Genomic DNA, 16,483 nt, shown 5'->3' with positions numbered 1-16,483 from the left:
TAATGATAAGAATGGTGGCTCCCTCCTATAGTTACATTTGTAAATGAATTGTTTTTCCAAACCTAAATAATCCAGGCCTTTGAATACAAAAGGAACTCTTTGTTTTTTTGCAAGAATTACTTCTTGGAGGACTTGTGTTAATTTTGATTTTTAAGGTGTTAGCCCTGTTGCTGTTTTCACTGCTGCATAAGAATCAAAAAAAGACTGTATGCTCCTGTGCTGTCATTCCTCCCTGTGAGAATGCCCAGGATGCCCATTTTGGGATATCCATTCTCTTGGATCCCTATTTCTGGAATGCTCATTCCACGGTGTCGTAGTTGGGACGGTCACAACACAAAGCAACATTCCATTTTCAGAAGGCTTCCAACCTGGTTTTATTATAGCATGTATGGTTTTTATACATTCTTACAAAACTCCTAAGTTACACTTTACTCATTGGTCAGGAAAGACAAACAAAGTGCTTATTGGAATAGGCAGTTGCAGTTTTCTCTCATTTATCCTTCTTTCTTTCTTGGTTTCTATGTCAATGACCTTGGTAGAAAATTCTTTCAGGGGTTAACATGGATCCTCTCATCAAACTTCTCAATAGCTCACAGAAGTCCCAGTAAAACCTCTTCCACACCGTGAGACCCACATGTCCCAGGATCCCCATTTCCAGGACCCTCATCCTCTGGGACCCCCATCCCCGTGACCCCCATGCCCAGGATCCCCATCCCCGGGATCCCCATTCCCGTGACCCCATTCCCCCGAACCCCATTTCCCGGACCCCCATTCCCATGCCCCCATTCCCGTGACCCCATCCCCGTGACCCCATCCCCGTGACCCCATTCCCGTGACACCCATTCCCGGGATCCCCATTCCCGGGATCCCCATTCCCGGGATTCCCATCCCCATGCCCGCCTGCCCCGTCCGCGCCCTCCCGCCACCAGGGGACGCCCTCCCGCCACCAGGGGGCGTGGCCGCCTGCCCGCCCGGCCTGCGCGCGCTCAGCGCCTCCGGCCGCACCGCCCCGGGCCCGCCCCTGCGCAGGCGCGCAGCGCTCGGGCCGTCGGTCTGCGGAAGAAGAAGATGGCGGCGCGCTCAGTGTGCCGGGCGGGCAGCGCGGCGGGGCGGGCGCTGCTGTGGGGCCCGCGCCCCTCCGTGAGTTACCGCGCCCCGCGGGGACAGCGCGGGGGGGAGCCCGGCCGGGTCGCGGGCGGCCCCGCAGTGCGCAGTGGCTGCCGGGCCCCGCCTGTGCCCGGGCGGGAAGGTCATGGGGACGCGGCGGGCGGTGCGGGCCGGGCCGCGGCGGCTGTGGGAGCCCCCGGGCCCCGCAGCGGGGCCGGGCGGGCGGGGAGCAGCGGCGGCTGTCACTGTCACCCAGTGCGGGGCTTGCCACCGAGCCGCTGTCCGCTCTCTGCCCCGGTGCTGGGGTGCGACCGGTTCGTGCGGCTTTTCCCTTGGCGTTTCCCACCTCTTCAAAGCTCTGCGTTCCGGCCCTGCCGAGGGGAACAGTCTGTTAGCAGTGATGACAGCATTTATTTTTACAGGCAGCTTTATTGACTTTGACGAGGAAGCGAGGTGCTGCTACTTATGCCCAGACACTCCAGAATATCCCTGAGACCCAGGTCACCACCCTGGAGAACGGCCTCCGTGTAGCCTCAGAGGAGTCCAATCAGCCAACCTGCACGGTAAATTTAACATAACTCAGGGCTTATTGGAAACAATCAGTCTTGCCTAGCCTCCAGCTGGTCTTCCAAAAGGGACAGACCTCTGTTTGAGCCAGTGCTTTTGACAGAGGCTGCTGCTTCTCTTTGTGAACAGGTGGGATTCATATAGCAGCAGGAGGGCCAGACTGGTGTTGTATTGTCTTTAGACAAGTTTTTGTGCTCTACAAATTTGCTCAGCCTTACAGTTTTTGTATGAGCAGTAAGTGAGCAGTAAAAGTTATCTCTCTGGCAAAACCAGATGTGGTGAAGCTGAGAGAGAAAACGCCAAAATATGTGCAGGGAACAGTTGCTAGTTTGTCCTTATTTTGGTTCTTGTAGCGTAATGTCAGTGGACCAGACTTCTTGTCCCTGCTGTTGTGTTTGTGTCAGTAGGATGCTGGTTGTTTTCTTCTCTGATGTTGGTGCTCGTGGTTTTGCTGCCAGGTGGGTTTGTGGATCGAGGCTGGGAGCCGCTATGAGGAGCCGCAGACCAACGGGGCTGCCTTCTTCGTGGAACACATGGCCTTGAAGGTGAGGGTGTGTGCTAGGTCTGCACAGAGCTGCCCTGAGTATTCTGTCCATACAATAGCCTCTCATTTTGGAGGCTGTGCCTGTTGGAAGAGGGTGTAAATCAGTCATCTGAGTCCTAGAGTCTTTGCACACAGTGTAAAAATAAGTCTAAAAAAGCATCTAGCCTATGTGGTACTTATTGCTTGAATGTGCAGCAACTTGCAAGCATGCTTGAATTAAAAATAACTCTTATTTACTATTTGCTGATTTGTCCTCTTAAAGGAAAAAAGTGTGGCACGCATAGAGCACTGTGTTATGAAGCATCTTTTCTTAGGTTAGCACAGACAGTTCAAAGCAGCATTTCCTGTTGCCATTTATTTTATTTTCCTTTTCTTACTGGTCCAGCAAAGTTCAGAGGCTACAGTTCTTGCTTTTCAAATTATCCAGATGTCTTCTGAACAGGGCAGAAGGCATCTAAGCCTGGGACTTGCTGGCTCAAGTTCAGCCTGTGCCTTCATAGGCAACTACAGCATCTGGCTGGCTCCTTAAGGGATGTATTAGAAATAGTCTTCTTCTGTTTGTCTTCTATATGTCACTGCTTGGATAGCTAGAAACCTGCTTATTTTTGGTTTGGGCTTGTTAGTTTACTTCCAGCGATGTGCTGTTCAAACACTGTTGTCTCAGCACAGGTTATCTCCTTCCCTGCTGAGTTTGTGTTCATTAGTGGTGATGACAGTCTTTATTTTTTCAGGCAGCTTTATTGTGTTTCAATAAACACAAGCTTTATTGACAGTTTGTGTTGGTCTTTCAAAATACACCTCAGCCATCCTTTATCTAGAGGAAATAAGCCAGGTATTAAATCTCCTGTCTTGTGCACCTGCCCTTGGCTTTTATGAATCACATGACAGTCTTTATTGTTATTTTCCTTGTTTTAATTCTGACCTAAAGGGAAGTTTGTTCACGTCATAGCTGAGTATATCTGGTTTCCTTTAGGGCACAAAGAAGCGTCCTGGCTCGGCCTTTGAGAAGGAGGTGGAGAGTCTGGGAGCTCACCTGAGCGGGTACACCTCCCGCGAGCAAACCGCCTTCTACATAAAAGCCTTGTCCAAGGACATGCCCAAAGGTAGGATGGCCGGGGCAAAGTCTGGTTGGGAAGTTAAGTAAGTGCATGAACTTCTGTTTCTCACCCCCAAGCATCTTTTGTATCAGCAAACCAGGGACTGAAGTTGAAGCTGAGCAGTAAATTGGAGGTTCTGGTTGGTAGTTGAAGGGAGCAGTGCAGTGATGTGGTGCTTCAAGGCTGTGTGTTCATGTGCACCTAAACCAAGAGTTCCAGTTATGTCAGGGTGCACTGCATTGCCAGGAGGGAAGATGGGAGGGATTCACTGGTTTGTGGTTGTTTCATGGAGCTTAGCAGCTGAGGTCAGCGACAGCTGCTGTGGGAGCAGTCCTCGGTGCAGCTCTTGGGGGTGCTCCTCATGCTCTGCGCTGCCATGTGCTGCCTTCTCTGGGTCGGTTTTGGGCAGTGGCAGTGATTTGGGTAGGGGCCTTACTGTAGACCTGGGGTGTGCTGTAGGCATCACAAACTCTCTGTGAGGATTCAGTGTGTATCTGGAAGAGAATCTTCTTCTGATGTACTTCACCTTCTGCAGATATAGCCTGCACTCTACTGGTGAGGGTGCTTGGCAAACTGATTTGGAGACTTCTTGCTAAACCAGTGTTGTTTGTTCCTCCCAGATGCTTTGGGAATGGGTAGCACTCAGCTCTCTTATGTTGCATGCCCTCCCCCAGTATGGTTTTTGCTCACTCCTGTGTGTCTCAGCAGCACTGGGTAGCAGTCAGGCAGTGGGATGCTAACGTAGGAATTGTGTTGCAGCTGTAGAGCTTCTGAGTGACCTTGTGCAGAACTGTGCACTGGAGGATTCTCAGATGGAGAAGGAGCGTGGCATCATCCTTCAGGAGTTGAAGGAGTTGGACAGCAGCCTGGCAGATGTCACCTTTGATTACCTTCATGCCACTGCTTACCAGGGGACTGCACTGGCCCACACCGTTGAAGGGACCACAGAGAACATCAAGTGAGCAACAGGCTGGATGTGGTGCACAGCCTAGGGGTGCAGTCCATGGGGTGCATGATTGCTGCTTCCTGGCTGTGATGACTGCAGTGTGTACATGGAGGTGATCTGAGCTCATGGGCTTCTCCTTGTGCCCTGACTGTGTTTTCCCCATTGGCACTGGTGAAAGTGTAATGCTGCATGCATTCCTTAGAACCACCCCATGCAAGCCCTTCCTGAGGCTGGAAGGGACAGGTCGAACCTTCTTCTCAGTTTGATGGAAAAATTAGAGAGCTAGGGGTGCTAACTGAAGCAGTGGCCTTGTGTTAGCTCAGTGACTGGGTTCAGTACTCTCCAGTGTGTATTGAAGTCTATCTTTAACTCTCCATCTCGGCTGCTGGTTCCTGTTCTTTATGTTCTAGAATTAGAGCACAGGGCAAACACAGTACACAGTGCAGTCTTGCTTCTAAAAAGCATTGTTACCCTGCAGCAAAGACAATCACTGCTGTCTCTGCACTGTGAACTTCCTTCTTCTAAGCCTCTCGTTCCTCTAGAGTTGGAGATGCTGACATTCTGGGTCTTTTTGTTCTTTCTAGGAGGCTGACTCGAGCAGATCTGGCTTCATATATTGATACTCACTTCAGGGCACCTCGTATGGTCCTGGCAGCTGCTGGAGGTAAGTTCTAGATCCTTGTAATCCTGGGAAGCCTCAGTATTTTCAAGCGTGTGATCAGACTTGTCTCACATTACTAATTTAAATCAGATAATTTTGTTAAATTAGTCTGTTTTAAGACTGGAGATCTTTCTCTTTATTGTTGCCAGGTGTTTCCCACAGAGAACTGGTAGATGCAGCTAAGCAACACTTCACTGGGGCGCCTTTTACATCCAAGGGGGATTCTGTGCCTACTCTCAAGCGCTGTCGCTTCACAGGGAGTGAGGTAAATTTGTTTTGGTCCACATCAAAATGAGCAGCTGTTGCCCAACTGTGGAATGAATGTGAAACCAATTACAGCTGCTTCTCAGTGGAAAAGTCTGTTCATGTGTCTCAGACAAGCTAATGATGCACCATCTCGGTAGTGCTCCCATGTTCTCTTCTTGGGGATTATTGCCACGTGTTGGGTTTTAGATGGGACCCAAACCCATTAGGAGTGTGAGGCTGGTGTTCATATTACCCGCTGCAAAACTCACGTCACCACAGCTGGTTTGTGTTCAGTTCTGCCTGAGATTCTTTCATTTCACTGGAATAACATCAAGTGCCCCAGTTTGTCAGCCTGGCATCGCAGCAGGCTGCAGACAGATCACAGTGTTGATGCAGTTCTCCCCCACTCTTTGATGATTTTCCAGATCCGTGCCAGAGATGATGCTCTGCCCCTTGCCCATATTGCTCTTGCTGTGGAGGGGCCAGGATGGGCTGATCCAGACAACGTGGTCCTCAATGTGGCTAACGCTATCATAGGGCGCTACGACCGCACTTTTGTAGGTGGGAAGGTAAGAGCCTTGGGAGTGCAACAGGGAGAGCCTGGAGCCTTTTCATGTGAAGTATTATGGATAATGTGCTTTTTTATTATGTGGATGTGCTTTAGGAGAGGCTGTTGTGGTTAGCTTCCAACTGTGAAGGGGTTAGGAGCCTGGAAAGTAGAATAAAAGTGTAATCGAGGCTAATCCAGGACAGTTCTTGAGAGGTGATGAGCTGGCAAATGAACTGAACCTTTTGTGGAAGAGGTGTAGCTGGTGAATTCACAGCAGCTTATTCCCACCCTCACAACTAACACTCGGTGGGGGTGGTGGTGGAAGCAGGACAGAATACTCTACAGTCTCATGATGTAAGCTTGTCTTCCCACTGCAGAGCAAATGGAACTTGTTTAAAACCTCAGTATTGCATCCCTTATTGTCTGAAATCTGTCTGGTCTGTATATCTGTGCTAACCCCTGCTGCTGGGAGACCTTGTCCTTCTCATTTTTTTCCCCACTCCTGCGGTGGTGTGCATACCAGCTTTTCATCTGCAGCTGGGAAAGGAAATGGTTCTGCTGGATGGACTCCTAGGCCATTGTCTGTGGCTTTTCCAGCAGTGATTCTCATCTGTTGACCACATGAAAACTCTAAATTAAGCTCTCCTTCAGCAAAGTGTTCCACTCTGTCTTGTCTATGGTCTTTGTGAAAACAGCTCAGTGGGAAAGAATTTGAGCTGTGAGGAAGCTGAAAATGAAATGGCTGACAGCATCTCCTTATTTACAGAATCAGTCTAGCAAGCTGGCTGCGCTTGCTGTGGAGCATAATCTCTGCCACAGTTTCGAGCCATTCAACACCTCCTACTCTGACACCGGCCTCTTTGGTTTCCATTTTGTTTCTGATCCTCTGTCCGTAGATGATATGATGTTTTGTGCTCAGGGAGAGTGGTAAGTACAACTTTGGCACAAGTTGCTGTTCAAGATCTGAGCCTCTTGTAGGAGACTGAGCTGCTGGGGGAGTGTATTAAGTTTACAGAGAGCGGTGTCTCTTCATGAATTTCTTGGTAACTTGCATTCTGGTTAAGTGATCCTGTAAGTGGTTTCTGTAAATCTCTAAGAACGTGGCTTTTGAGGAGCTGTTTTAGTCCCTTAGGGCTCCTCTGGTCTTTTGTTCATGCTTTCAAGTATTAGCACCGAGGCTTTGGGGCTTTTTATATATAAGTGAGATCATTCCTTAGACAAGGCTTTCCTAGGTGCCCAAGAGACTTGTCTCCATTGTCTTGTTAAGCCTGAGCAAAGCAGGCAGAGTTCCTGCTGCTCGGGCTCTTGTCTTGTGGCTGATGAATGACCTGCTGCTGGAATCATGCCAGTGTTTGGAGCCTTCTGGCTGTCCGTCTTATTGTGTCCATGAACCAGTTCAAGGCTACATCTGAGCAGCAAGCCATTCTGTGTGGGGCAGGTGGAGTGAGCCCTTGCCCCAGAGACGTGGCCCATTGGCAGGAGAAGAAGGGATGTAGCAGCTGGAGTCCAGACAGACTGTGGAGCTGTCTTGTTCTTTCAGCATCAGTTTCCATAGCAGCTTGCCATGCATGGGAATGGCTGACACGCCTTCCCTCTCCTGTGACAGGGCAATGCACAGCACGTGCTGCTGTGCCTGCTGGGCAAGCTGGAGCCAGCACCAGGGCTGCTGAACCTCTGAGTGTAACTCAGCATGTATCCTGCTGGCTGAATCCCCTGCCTGTGTGCTGGAGCTCTTGCCTCCTGCTGCTCTGTGGAGATCCAGGATGAATGTCAGCCTGCAAGACAAGCGGTGTTGATAACAGCTTATTTTTGAGGAGACTGGGGAAAGGGAGGAATTCACTTTCTGTCTGAGCAGACAAACATCTTTAAGAGCTTTTGTTGTCTTCCATGTGTTCTCCAGGATGCGTTTGTGCACTAGTACCACAGAGTCAGAAGTGACAAGAGCCAAGAACTATCTCCGAAAGGCCATGGTGGCTCAGCTGGATGGTATGTTCTGGTTTATGGATTGACCACTGTGCAGCTTTCAGAGGGTTTCTGCTTGAGGTTCTCCTGGGGAGCAGGACCTGTGTTAAAGATTGCAGTTCTGCTGGCAGGCACTGGGCAAAACTTCCTTTTCCTGCTCCACACTCCTCCATGTTGTCAAAGCTGCTGACCCCAGCCTTCTGTGCTCCCAGGAGTGACATACTGCTGGTGACCTAAGAAGTGAGACCCTCAAACTGGTCTGCCTTGGCTCTAACACTTTGGAGACGAGTAAAGAAATCTGTGCATCACATGGCTCCTGCTGGAGCTGCATAGAGTGGGAATTAGGAGTGTGTTTTGTTAGCATAGGGTTTAATGCTTTGAGTTTCTACTCTGTGCTTTGGCTGATGATCAGGCTGCAATTCTGGAAGGCTTCTTGGTGCACTGACCATGCAATATCTTCAACATCCAGGTACCACACGAGTGTGTGAGAATATTGGAAGCCATCTCTTGCACTACGGACGCCGTATCCCTCTGGAGGAGTGGGATGCCAGGATTTCTGTAGGTATCCATTTGTTTTGGCTGGGATACCTGAGCATGGTTGGTGTCAGCGTTGTCTGGGCTTAGTCTGCTGCAGTAACATGTGGCTTGCTTACCCATTAATCAGACTGCCTGGAGTCAGTCCAGTGGTTATCCTGCTGACACTGATGTAACTGTCAGAATCTCTGGCTTAGATACAGTGTATCCTGTGTACCTGTGATGGAGTCAGTCCATCCCAAAAAAAGGGCGTATGATTGTGTTAAGCAGCACAACCTGAAATTCCTGTAGCAGTTTTCCTAGTGGTGTCCCACACCTAGTTTGTGGAATTTCTGCAGCCACTCTATTCCTTAGAAGGCTTCTGATTTTGGCCTTGTCTTCTATACCCACAAGAGAATGCACTGTGTAGGAATGTTAGCCATCCTTGCAGGCAGAGCTGGGCAGTTGGTGCAGATGGCCCCAAGGGTCTGATTGTATGTTTTAATGATCTTGATATGTAATGGCAACAGTTAGTTGTGACTTTGAGAAGTGTAGATCTGCTGGAAAAGTCATTAATTGCTTCTTCTTTATTAGGCCGTTGATGCAAGAATGGTGAGAGATGTGTGCAGTAAATACATCTATGACAAATGCCCGGCAATTGCAGCAGTTGGTGAGTAGTAGGTGACAATCAATACACACTTAAAAAACAAGGCAGGGCCGAGAGCTGAGTGGAAGTGATTTGCAGGCAGTCCTCATGTGTCTGTCCTGACTCATTAAGCCACTCTGGTTCTTCACTGATACCCTCCTGCCTCTGCACGTGAGATGTGCCAAGGCACATTTGCCACGAGATCAGACTTGCAGGTGATGGAGATGCAGTGGCAGTGAGCTGCTGGCTGTCCTCCCACCTCTGCCTGCTGTGGAGCTGTGACTAAGACTGGGAGTCCTGTAGCTGGGTGCGGGCCCAGCACGTCTGCCAGGTGTCCTTACCCTGGGGTCAGGGTGGTTTATGTAAGGGAAGTGAAGGGACCTGATTCTCCTGTGCTGCTCTGGCATGTCTGTCTGGCCAAGGACAAATTCCTTTCAGAAAACCTGCCTAAGCAGTTCAGTTCTGCTGCCTCCTTCCTGTGTGTTGAGAATTCACCTCCTCCTTGCAGCTGTTTCCTCTGGCCTTCAAAGTGGAGCAGGTTGGAAAAGGGAGACAGTCTTTGAGCAGGAAGCTGAAATGGTGAAATGACTTCCCTGGATTTGATACCTGTATGGGAGCTGTACTGAGCATTGTTGGGCAGTGTGAGAAAACACCTTATACTGTCAGGAGCTGCTATCTGCTAGTTTTCCTAATGCAGGTTTGAGTTGTAGGTGCCTGGTTTTGTGCAGAGCTGCTGTGGATTGCAAGCACAGCCTGCTCTGCCACCATCTGCTTTAAAGACCATAAGAAACTGTGCGGGGATTTTTAACTATGTCTCAGTAACTTCACTCCTATTCACTCAGGTCCCATTGAACAGCTCTTGGACTACAACCGCCTCCGCAGTGCCATGTACTGGGTCCGTCTCTAGGATGTGTTGCCTGCAGATTGGAAGTAATGAAGCTGTGGACTGTGACAGGTTGCCTCTGGCACTGAATGTCTTGGGCACCACGGGCAAGCTGAGTCCATTCAAAGCAGCTGTCTTCTCTGTGTTAAATGCATAAAAATAAATACATCCTATGTGGAGTTGATTCTGCTGGTGGTCAACTGTTCTTCCTGGCTGGTGTGTGTAGACATTGTTAATCTTGCCAAATTGGGGACATAGGATGTGAGGAGCTGGAGCTGTTAATAGGCAAACATCTGTCCAGAGGGGTTGTGTTATAACAACCCATATATTTCTAGATGGAGATGTGTTAACTCTCATCTTAAGCTTCCTGGTTATCTGTAAACCAGCTCAGTAATGAGCAAAGATTATTGTCTGTTGGTGGTGTTGGACTACACATTCTTCTTTTAAATTCCATGCAGTCAGGCTCAGCTAGGCAATAACTGAGAAGCTTCCTACTGGCCTATACCCATAAGATAATCTCTAGGTCTGAGTAGTTGGAAGAGCTACCCAGCCGTGCCTTTTTGGTGTTAAACTGGTTGTTGCTCCGTTGTCTTGCCTCTGGGAAGTTGGAACATGGAACAGAAAGCTGAGCAAGGGGGATGGAGAGAAGTTTCCCACCAGGTGGCACTAGCCTGTCACAGCTACCCTTGGAAGCTGCAAGGTATTCTGTTTGATTTTTCTCTTTGGGATAAATGTCTCTTAAGGTTCTCATTTAATTTCCAGATTCTGCCCTGACAAGGGAGATTTAAAAATAGTGTGAAAGTTTCTCAGAGTTAGTCATTACACTTGAGACTAATCCAGTGTACCAAATCATTTGTGCTGAATCTGGATTCTTGATCAGAGAGTCAGTGTGTCTGAGCCCATTGCATATACAAGGCAAGTTTGAAACTGTTAAATGCTCTTGATGCAATTTGGGTTTAACTATTGTCACAAGCTCTGGCTTGTTACAAGTGCACTGAGGGCTGAACAGCTAAACAAGCTCACTTATGCCTTCAGCCTTGTGGAACCAGTAAATGGTTCTGTCTTGATTTTGTGACTGCAATCAGACTGTAATCCTCTTTTATCTTCCCTTGCTATATATTTTCCAAAGCGTTATGCAGTTGGTGAGAAATACAAGGAAAGAGATCCTTGCTTAGCATTTCCTACAAGTTTTCTTCTTTGGAGGTATCTCTTTGGGAATGTGTGTTTTCCTTGAGTAATTAATTCCTCAGGCTCTTCTCCACTAGTTTATTCTAGGAACACATTCAAACCCCTCAGCAACGGATGCTTTCCAAGTTGCTCTGTTTTTCTGGAAAAGCTGCTAGCTGTGCTGAGCCTTGCTCCCAGCACTTCAGCAAGGACCAAGTCCTGACCAAAGGCTGCAGCTCTACTAGGCTGCCTGGCTTATGCAGCCTTAAATGGATTTTGTAGATGCTTTTCCCATGGAGAACTGTGAGTATGTGGGCTGATCTGGACAAGGAGCCATGCCCTGGTGAGTGGCACTGGATGCAGAGAACTGTTGGGTGCCTGTTAAGAGTTAAGGCTGAGCTGTGCCCAGGATGTTGGCACTTTCAGGCTGCAGTTGTGGTGGCACTGTGCCTCGTAGTGCCTGTTGTGTTTGTGTGCTGTAGCAGTCCATGCCTCCAGAAACATGAGCGTCTCACCAGCTCCAAAGATTGAGAGGTTTGCCATATTATTTTTTTTCCTTGGTAAACAACAACTGGGGATGTAAAAGGTGTGGAAGGGAAGCCCATTCAGGAGTCAAGTGTTCCTGCTTGGCAAAGACACCATGCTCTGAGCCTTATCAGGGGCTTGGGAAGTGTAACCTGGAATTGGTGCAGAGTCATTAAGCATTTGGCAGCCGAATGCTTTGATACTGGAGGAACTGAAGCTCTAATCTCATTGGCAGGTCTCTTGCTGTTGGAGCTGTATGGGGGTGTTTCTGTTCCTCCACCAGAATAGCCTCAGTCCAAGGGAGTCCAAACTGGGAAATGTCTGGCATGACAGAAGTGTCTTATCTCAGCTTTTCCTGAACCTTGAAAAAGAGATCTTTTGCTGGACCTCTCCCCCTCCCCTCCCCTTCCCTCCCTGCAGTTTCCGCTGCCCAGTGAAGGACAGTGCCAGAACCATCCCTAGAAGCATCCCAAGTTCACTGTAACTGGAGATGGCCTGGGTGACCTAATAAATCTGTTTCCTGGCTCCATGGACAATGCAGGATTGTTCAGTGGGCTCTTTGACCAGTTTAGTTTTCAATGGCTTAAGTGTTTTATTTTGCTACTTGGAAGGTTACTTGGGATCCCATTAATCTGTGCTGATAAATTTAGCCTGGTATATGGATTGGCCTTTGCTCCCTCTCCTTCTGCGTGGTCTTACCCTCTCCAGATTAAGTCCCCTCTTTCAAGCTATTGTGATTGCTTTTACTCCATGACACCTTGGCATTCCATCTGTTGGCTGCTAAAGGAGAGGATTTGGAAAGGACAATACTGTGTGCTCCCTGTGCAAGGCTCTGAACTTCCCTGCACAGGACTTCAGTGGCTTGTCCCCACTACACAGAGCTATTCCAGGAATGTAAACTCTAGCAGTGAAAATGGTGAGTGCTCTCTAGAGCCCTGTGCTGAGTGCTCCATGTTGTCCTGGTCTCTGCAGGGAGAGCTGCTGGTGCCCCCAGTGCAGGGCTGCAGGGCCCAGCAGATGTACAGGGTGGATCTGCCTGTGGAGCAGGCAGCCCCTTTGATATGTGAGATGCTTGTTTGTGATTCGGGTGCTTGCCAAGAGAGGGGCCACAGCAGCCAATTGTCAAGAGTTGCCTCACCTGAGCTAATTACCCACCCTGGAAAGTACAGTTGATACTCATCATGGGTGCTGAGCCAAGCCTGTCCTGGGGAAGCAGGGAGCTGCAGGGAGGCTTTCACAGAAATGAGAGGCTTGGAGCTGTGCCAGTCTTTGGTGCCAGAGAGCTTTTGGGAGGAGAGCCCACAGCCCTCTGGGCCTGCTTCTCTACCTGCAGTCCTGCCAAGGCTGGTGAAAAATGGCAGTGGGAACCATAGGTGAGTGGGGTTTAGAAGACAGGGCACCAGTGTAGCTCTGTAGTGTCTTGTGTTGCTGGAGCTTTGCTCTGCTCAGACCCCTGGTGCAGGGATTGTCTGAGGTGTTGGTGTGGCTGTGACCAGGGACTTTCTCCCCCAGCCAGCCCCTGTATAGTGTGGTTTGCTCAGGAAAGGGATGGGTTCTCCCTGTCATGAAGTGTCACCAGTGGGGCTGCAGGATTGCCAGGCTGAGGGAGGTAGTCCTGACCAGGACTCCTGCACTTTACTGCTGAGACTTTGTACTCCAGGAGAGAGGAACAGTGAGCAGTGGTATCTGGACACATATCCAGCAATCCTGTTTCCTATTTGGAAAAGGAAATGCCTCGTGTAAAGCTTTAGTGTATTCATTGCGTGGAAAAGCGGTGGACAAAAGGCCCATCCAGGCCTGACTGCCAGCAGCAGCCATCCCGGGCCGTGAGGCACGAGGCACGGCGGCAGGAGCTGCCTTTGTCTGCCCTGGTGTGCCTGCAAGGGGTGAGCTGCAGCCCTGAACACCCTCATTAAAAGCTGCTTTACCCCACACGCCATCCAAAGAGGTTGGATGGTTCTCACTTTTCCGTGCAAGTCTCTGCTTTCCTGTCTTTTCCCCTTATACATTTTCCTTCCTCGGGGCTGTGAGGTTTTTAGTGGGGCTGCCAGGCTGAGGTTTGGCTTTGTTGCCCATTCAGACCGTCACTGGGGATGCCCAGAAAAGCTATTTGAAGTGTGGGGTGTGGAGAAGGATCTGCCCAGGAATGGAAAATGGAGCTGCTGGGATGGCAGCCTGGGGAGCTCCCAGCCCTGATCTGTGAGAGCAAGAGGGATTTTTTTTCTGTACAAAAAGGTGTCAGCAGTACCTGTGCTGGATCCCCTGCCAGGTGCCCTGGAGACACTGCTCCTGCTCAGTGTCCCACCATCCACTGATGAGCCTCTGCCATGATCTGAGGTTATTTAAGGCTCCATATCCTGCTGTAGTGTGAGAGCTGCACAGCAGAGACAGCAGGAGGGCAACGAAGGAAGCTGGATTAAATGCCTGAAGCAAGGTTTGAGCAAGGTTTAAGATACTGAAACAGGAGCCTGAATATCTGAGTGCTGTTCCTGGTTCCACCAAGTGTGACATGGAGCATTCAGGTTTTCAGGGCACTGGGTTAAGGTGTGTGCTGACACCAGGTGCAATGGACAGAAATAAAGCTGCTCCCCATGCAGTGCCCTCAGCACACAGTGACTCAGGTGTGCAAAGCATTTTGTAAAGCAGCCCCAGTACTGTGCGCTGCTTTCTGCTTTGCATGTGACTTTTATTCCGAGTAGGCACTTGGATAATGCTCCAAAGGGAACGTGCTGCTTATCTTTGATTTGTTATATTTAGGGAAGAATGAGTTGGCTCTTCTGGAGGGGATTTTTTTCTTCCTCATTTGAATGTTTAATCTAGGGAACTACAGTAATGTTTCTTCAAGATTTAGCAGTGGATGTATTTCAGCTTCAGGAAAGTGCACTCTGAGTTTATCGGGGTGCACTGTAGAGCTCAGCATTGTGCAGATTCCTGTGTACCAAACCCAATTCAGGTCGTGTCACTCTTGAGCAAAGCTCAGTGTGATGGAGAGACAGGCTCGGTGCTACCCATGGAACATCAAGGGTGGGATTTCCAGGTAGGGTAACTGCCCGTGCCAGGGGGTCTCTCACAGCAAGCTTGGTGAAGAGTGGCTCTAGGAACTGGAGCAGCATGTGTCTGTGGCAAGTTCCTGCCTCTGCTCCCCTGGCACAAAGGATGCCCTGGCACACCAAGAGGCTGTCAGGGGGAGGAGATGGCAGGTGAGTGTGCTTGAGTCCTGGGCATCCCAGCTCCACGTGGCAGTTCTGCTTTTCGCACCCCTTCCCCCCGCTGGCTGCTGCGAGGCTGGAGGTCCCTGCTGCCCCTGGCTGCTGTCCACTCTGGTTCTGCGGCTTCCCCTGCTTTGTTTACTGCTGTTCCAGATGTGCAGCACTTGGCAGGAGCCCCTATGACGTGGGAACACAAGTATCTCCTGTTCCTGCCTCGCACGCGCGGCAGTGACTCACAGGTGACCTTGCCCCAGCTCTGCTGAGGGGGCTGGAGGATGAGGTCCTCATGGTTCAAGGTGAGTCCTGAAGGTGGTGAGGGGGCAGAGACAGGATGCTGTGCTCTTCCCTTCTTGGTGGCAACACAGAGGGGTGCAGAAATGCTGGTGATGTGGTTTCTGCAAGGACCTGGAGCTCTTGAGAGCCCCTAAGTTGTCGCTGCTCTGGGGATGTGCTATGTGGATGCACATCGTGCCCCCATCGCCACTGGAAACCCCCCCGTGCTGCTCAGCCTTCCCCCTGGAGCTCCACAGCATCGTGCCCCCCAGCTGCGGGGTCCCTGTGTGGGATGTACGTGTCCCCCCGCCCTGTGCCATCCTGTGACGCACCCTCCTGCTCGACGAGATGTGAAATCATCCTGGGGAGGTCTGGGAGGGAGGAGTTCCCATGGTGACAGACAGCGATTCACCCGGCAGGGCAGGGCGGGTACTTCGTCCTTTTTATTCCTTTCTTCTGGAGTCGGGCACCCAGCCAAAGAGCTGAAGGAGCAATGGCACAGCCTCGCGGGGGAGAGACACAGGACAAGTCTGGTCTCGTGAACTGCATTAATCCCTCTGGAGCAGCTTCCCCTGCAGCCGGGCTGCTGCCCACACGTAGGGGTGAGCCTGACCCTTCCTGCAGCACTGATTCCCTGGGTGCTGGCTCCCTGCAGTTTCCTCAGCACCCTAACAGACTGATAAACAGACCTTAATCCTCCTTCCCATGGATCATCGGTCATGTGTGAAACATTCAGGGCAGTATCCTGCAGCTGCTGGGGTTCCAACAGTGTTAGCCAACATACCCTGCTATGGGCAAGTGTGGGTAAAAGAGCTTTGTGCTATCCACATGCCCTTATCAGTGCCCAAGGCCTGCAAAAACCCCTTACCCAGAGGCTGCAGCACGGCCCAAACTCTCTAGGGGTAAGACCCCCTTCCTGAGCCCCTCCTGTCCCAGGTGAGGCCCCTGCCACGCCCGGGTGTGAGCCGTGCCATCCCCTCCCTAGGAGCACGTGCCTGCAGCTCCTTGCTGGGCTGCACGTCTCCAGCTGTGGGTGATGCTCCCCACGGCCCTGCCGGGCTCCCCTTGCACAACAAGGAGCAGCCAAGCCCCAGGAGAGTGGGACTGGGGCTCTTTCATCAGTCCTGCCAGAAATTTATAGAGCTGCAGGTAGTTTTTAGGGGGGTTGATGCAGGTTGTGAAACACTTAAATAGAGGAAGAGAGGAAGCATTGAGCAATCACCCTGGACTCCCAGCCATCAGGCCTGCATCCCAGATGCAGAAGTGGGGAAGTGAGAGCAGTATCATGTAAAAGAGGAGTGAGAGAGGGACAGCCTTTCCCTGGCACAGGGGCCGTGAGAAATCGGGATTTGGAGAGATGAGGTGGGAAACTCCTTCCTGTGCAGCTTCGGAGTGTCAGTCTCTTGCTGTCACCTGTGAGCACGAGCAGGTGTGCAGCTCTGCCAGGGCCAGTGGAACCAGTGCCTGTGGGCTGGCAGCAGGAGGACTGAGCACAAGGCATGAGTGACTCGTTATTTCCACATCTTGGGAAGGCAGTGTCAGTCTACTGAGAGCTGTGTGCAGCAGCAGGGTCCGAGGACAGCGGTC

At 50.6% G+C, this 16,483-nt stretch overlaps 1 protein-coding gene across 1 annotated transcript; it reads left to right on the top strand.

Annotated features, from left to right (window-relative positions):
- Nucleotides 1-1,015: 1,015 nt before the first annotated feature.
- LOC121351324 (cytochrome b-c1 complex subunit 1, mitochondrial) lies at nucleotides 1,016-9,906 on the top strand. Its single transcript, XM_041463360.1, has 13 exons — nucleotides 1,016-1,140; nucleotides 1,530-1,670; nucleotides 2,133-2,219; nucleotides 3,192-3,321; nucleotides 4,075-4,273; nucleotides 4,846-4,925; nucleotides 5,072-5,187; nucleotides 5,594-5,737; nucleotides 6,485-6,645; nucleotides 7,619-7,704; nucleotides 8,150-8,238; nucleotides 8,788-8,863; nucleotides 9,682-9,906. Exons 1-13 carry the CDS (start codon nucleotides 1,069-1,071, stop codon nucleotides 9,744-9,746), a joined length of 1,446 nt encoding a protein of 481 aa, XP_041319294.1. The 5' UTR covers nucleotides 1,016-1,068; the 3' UTR covers nucleotides 9,747-9,906.
- Nucleotides 9,907-16,483: the final 6,577 nt, after the last annotated feature.

Source organism: Pyrgilauda ruficollis, unplaced genomic scaffold, assembly GCF_017590135.1.
Source record: "Pyrgilauda ruficollis isolate IOZ18807 unplaced genomic scaffold, ASM1759013v1 scaffold10, whole genome shotgun sequence".
NCBI classification, from domain to species: domain Eukaryota; kingdom Metazoa; phylum Chordata; class Aves; order Passeriformes; family Passeridae; genus Pyrgilauda; species Pyrgilauda ruficollis.
Note: the sequence above shows the minus strand (reverse complement) of the source record. Positions and strands in the feature narration are given on the sequence as shown.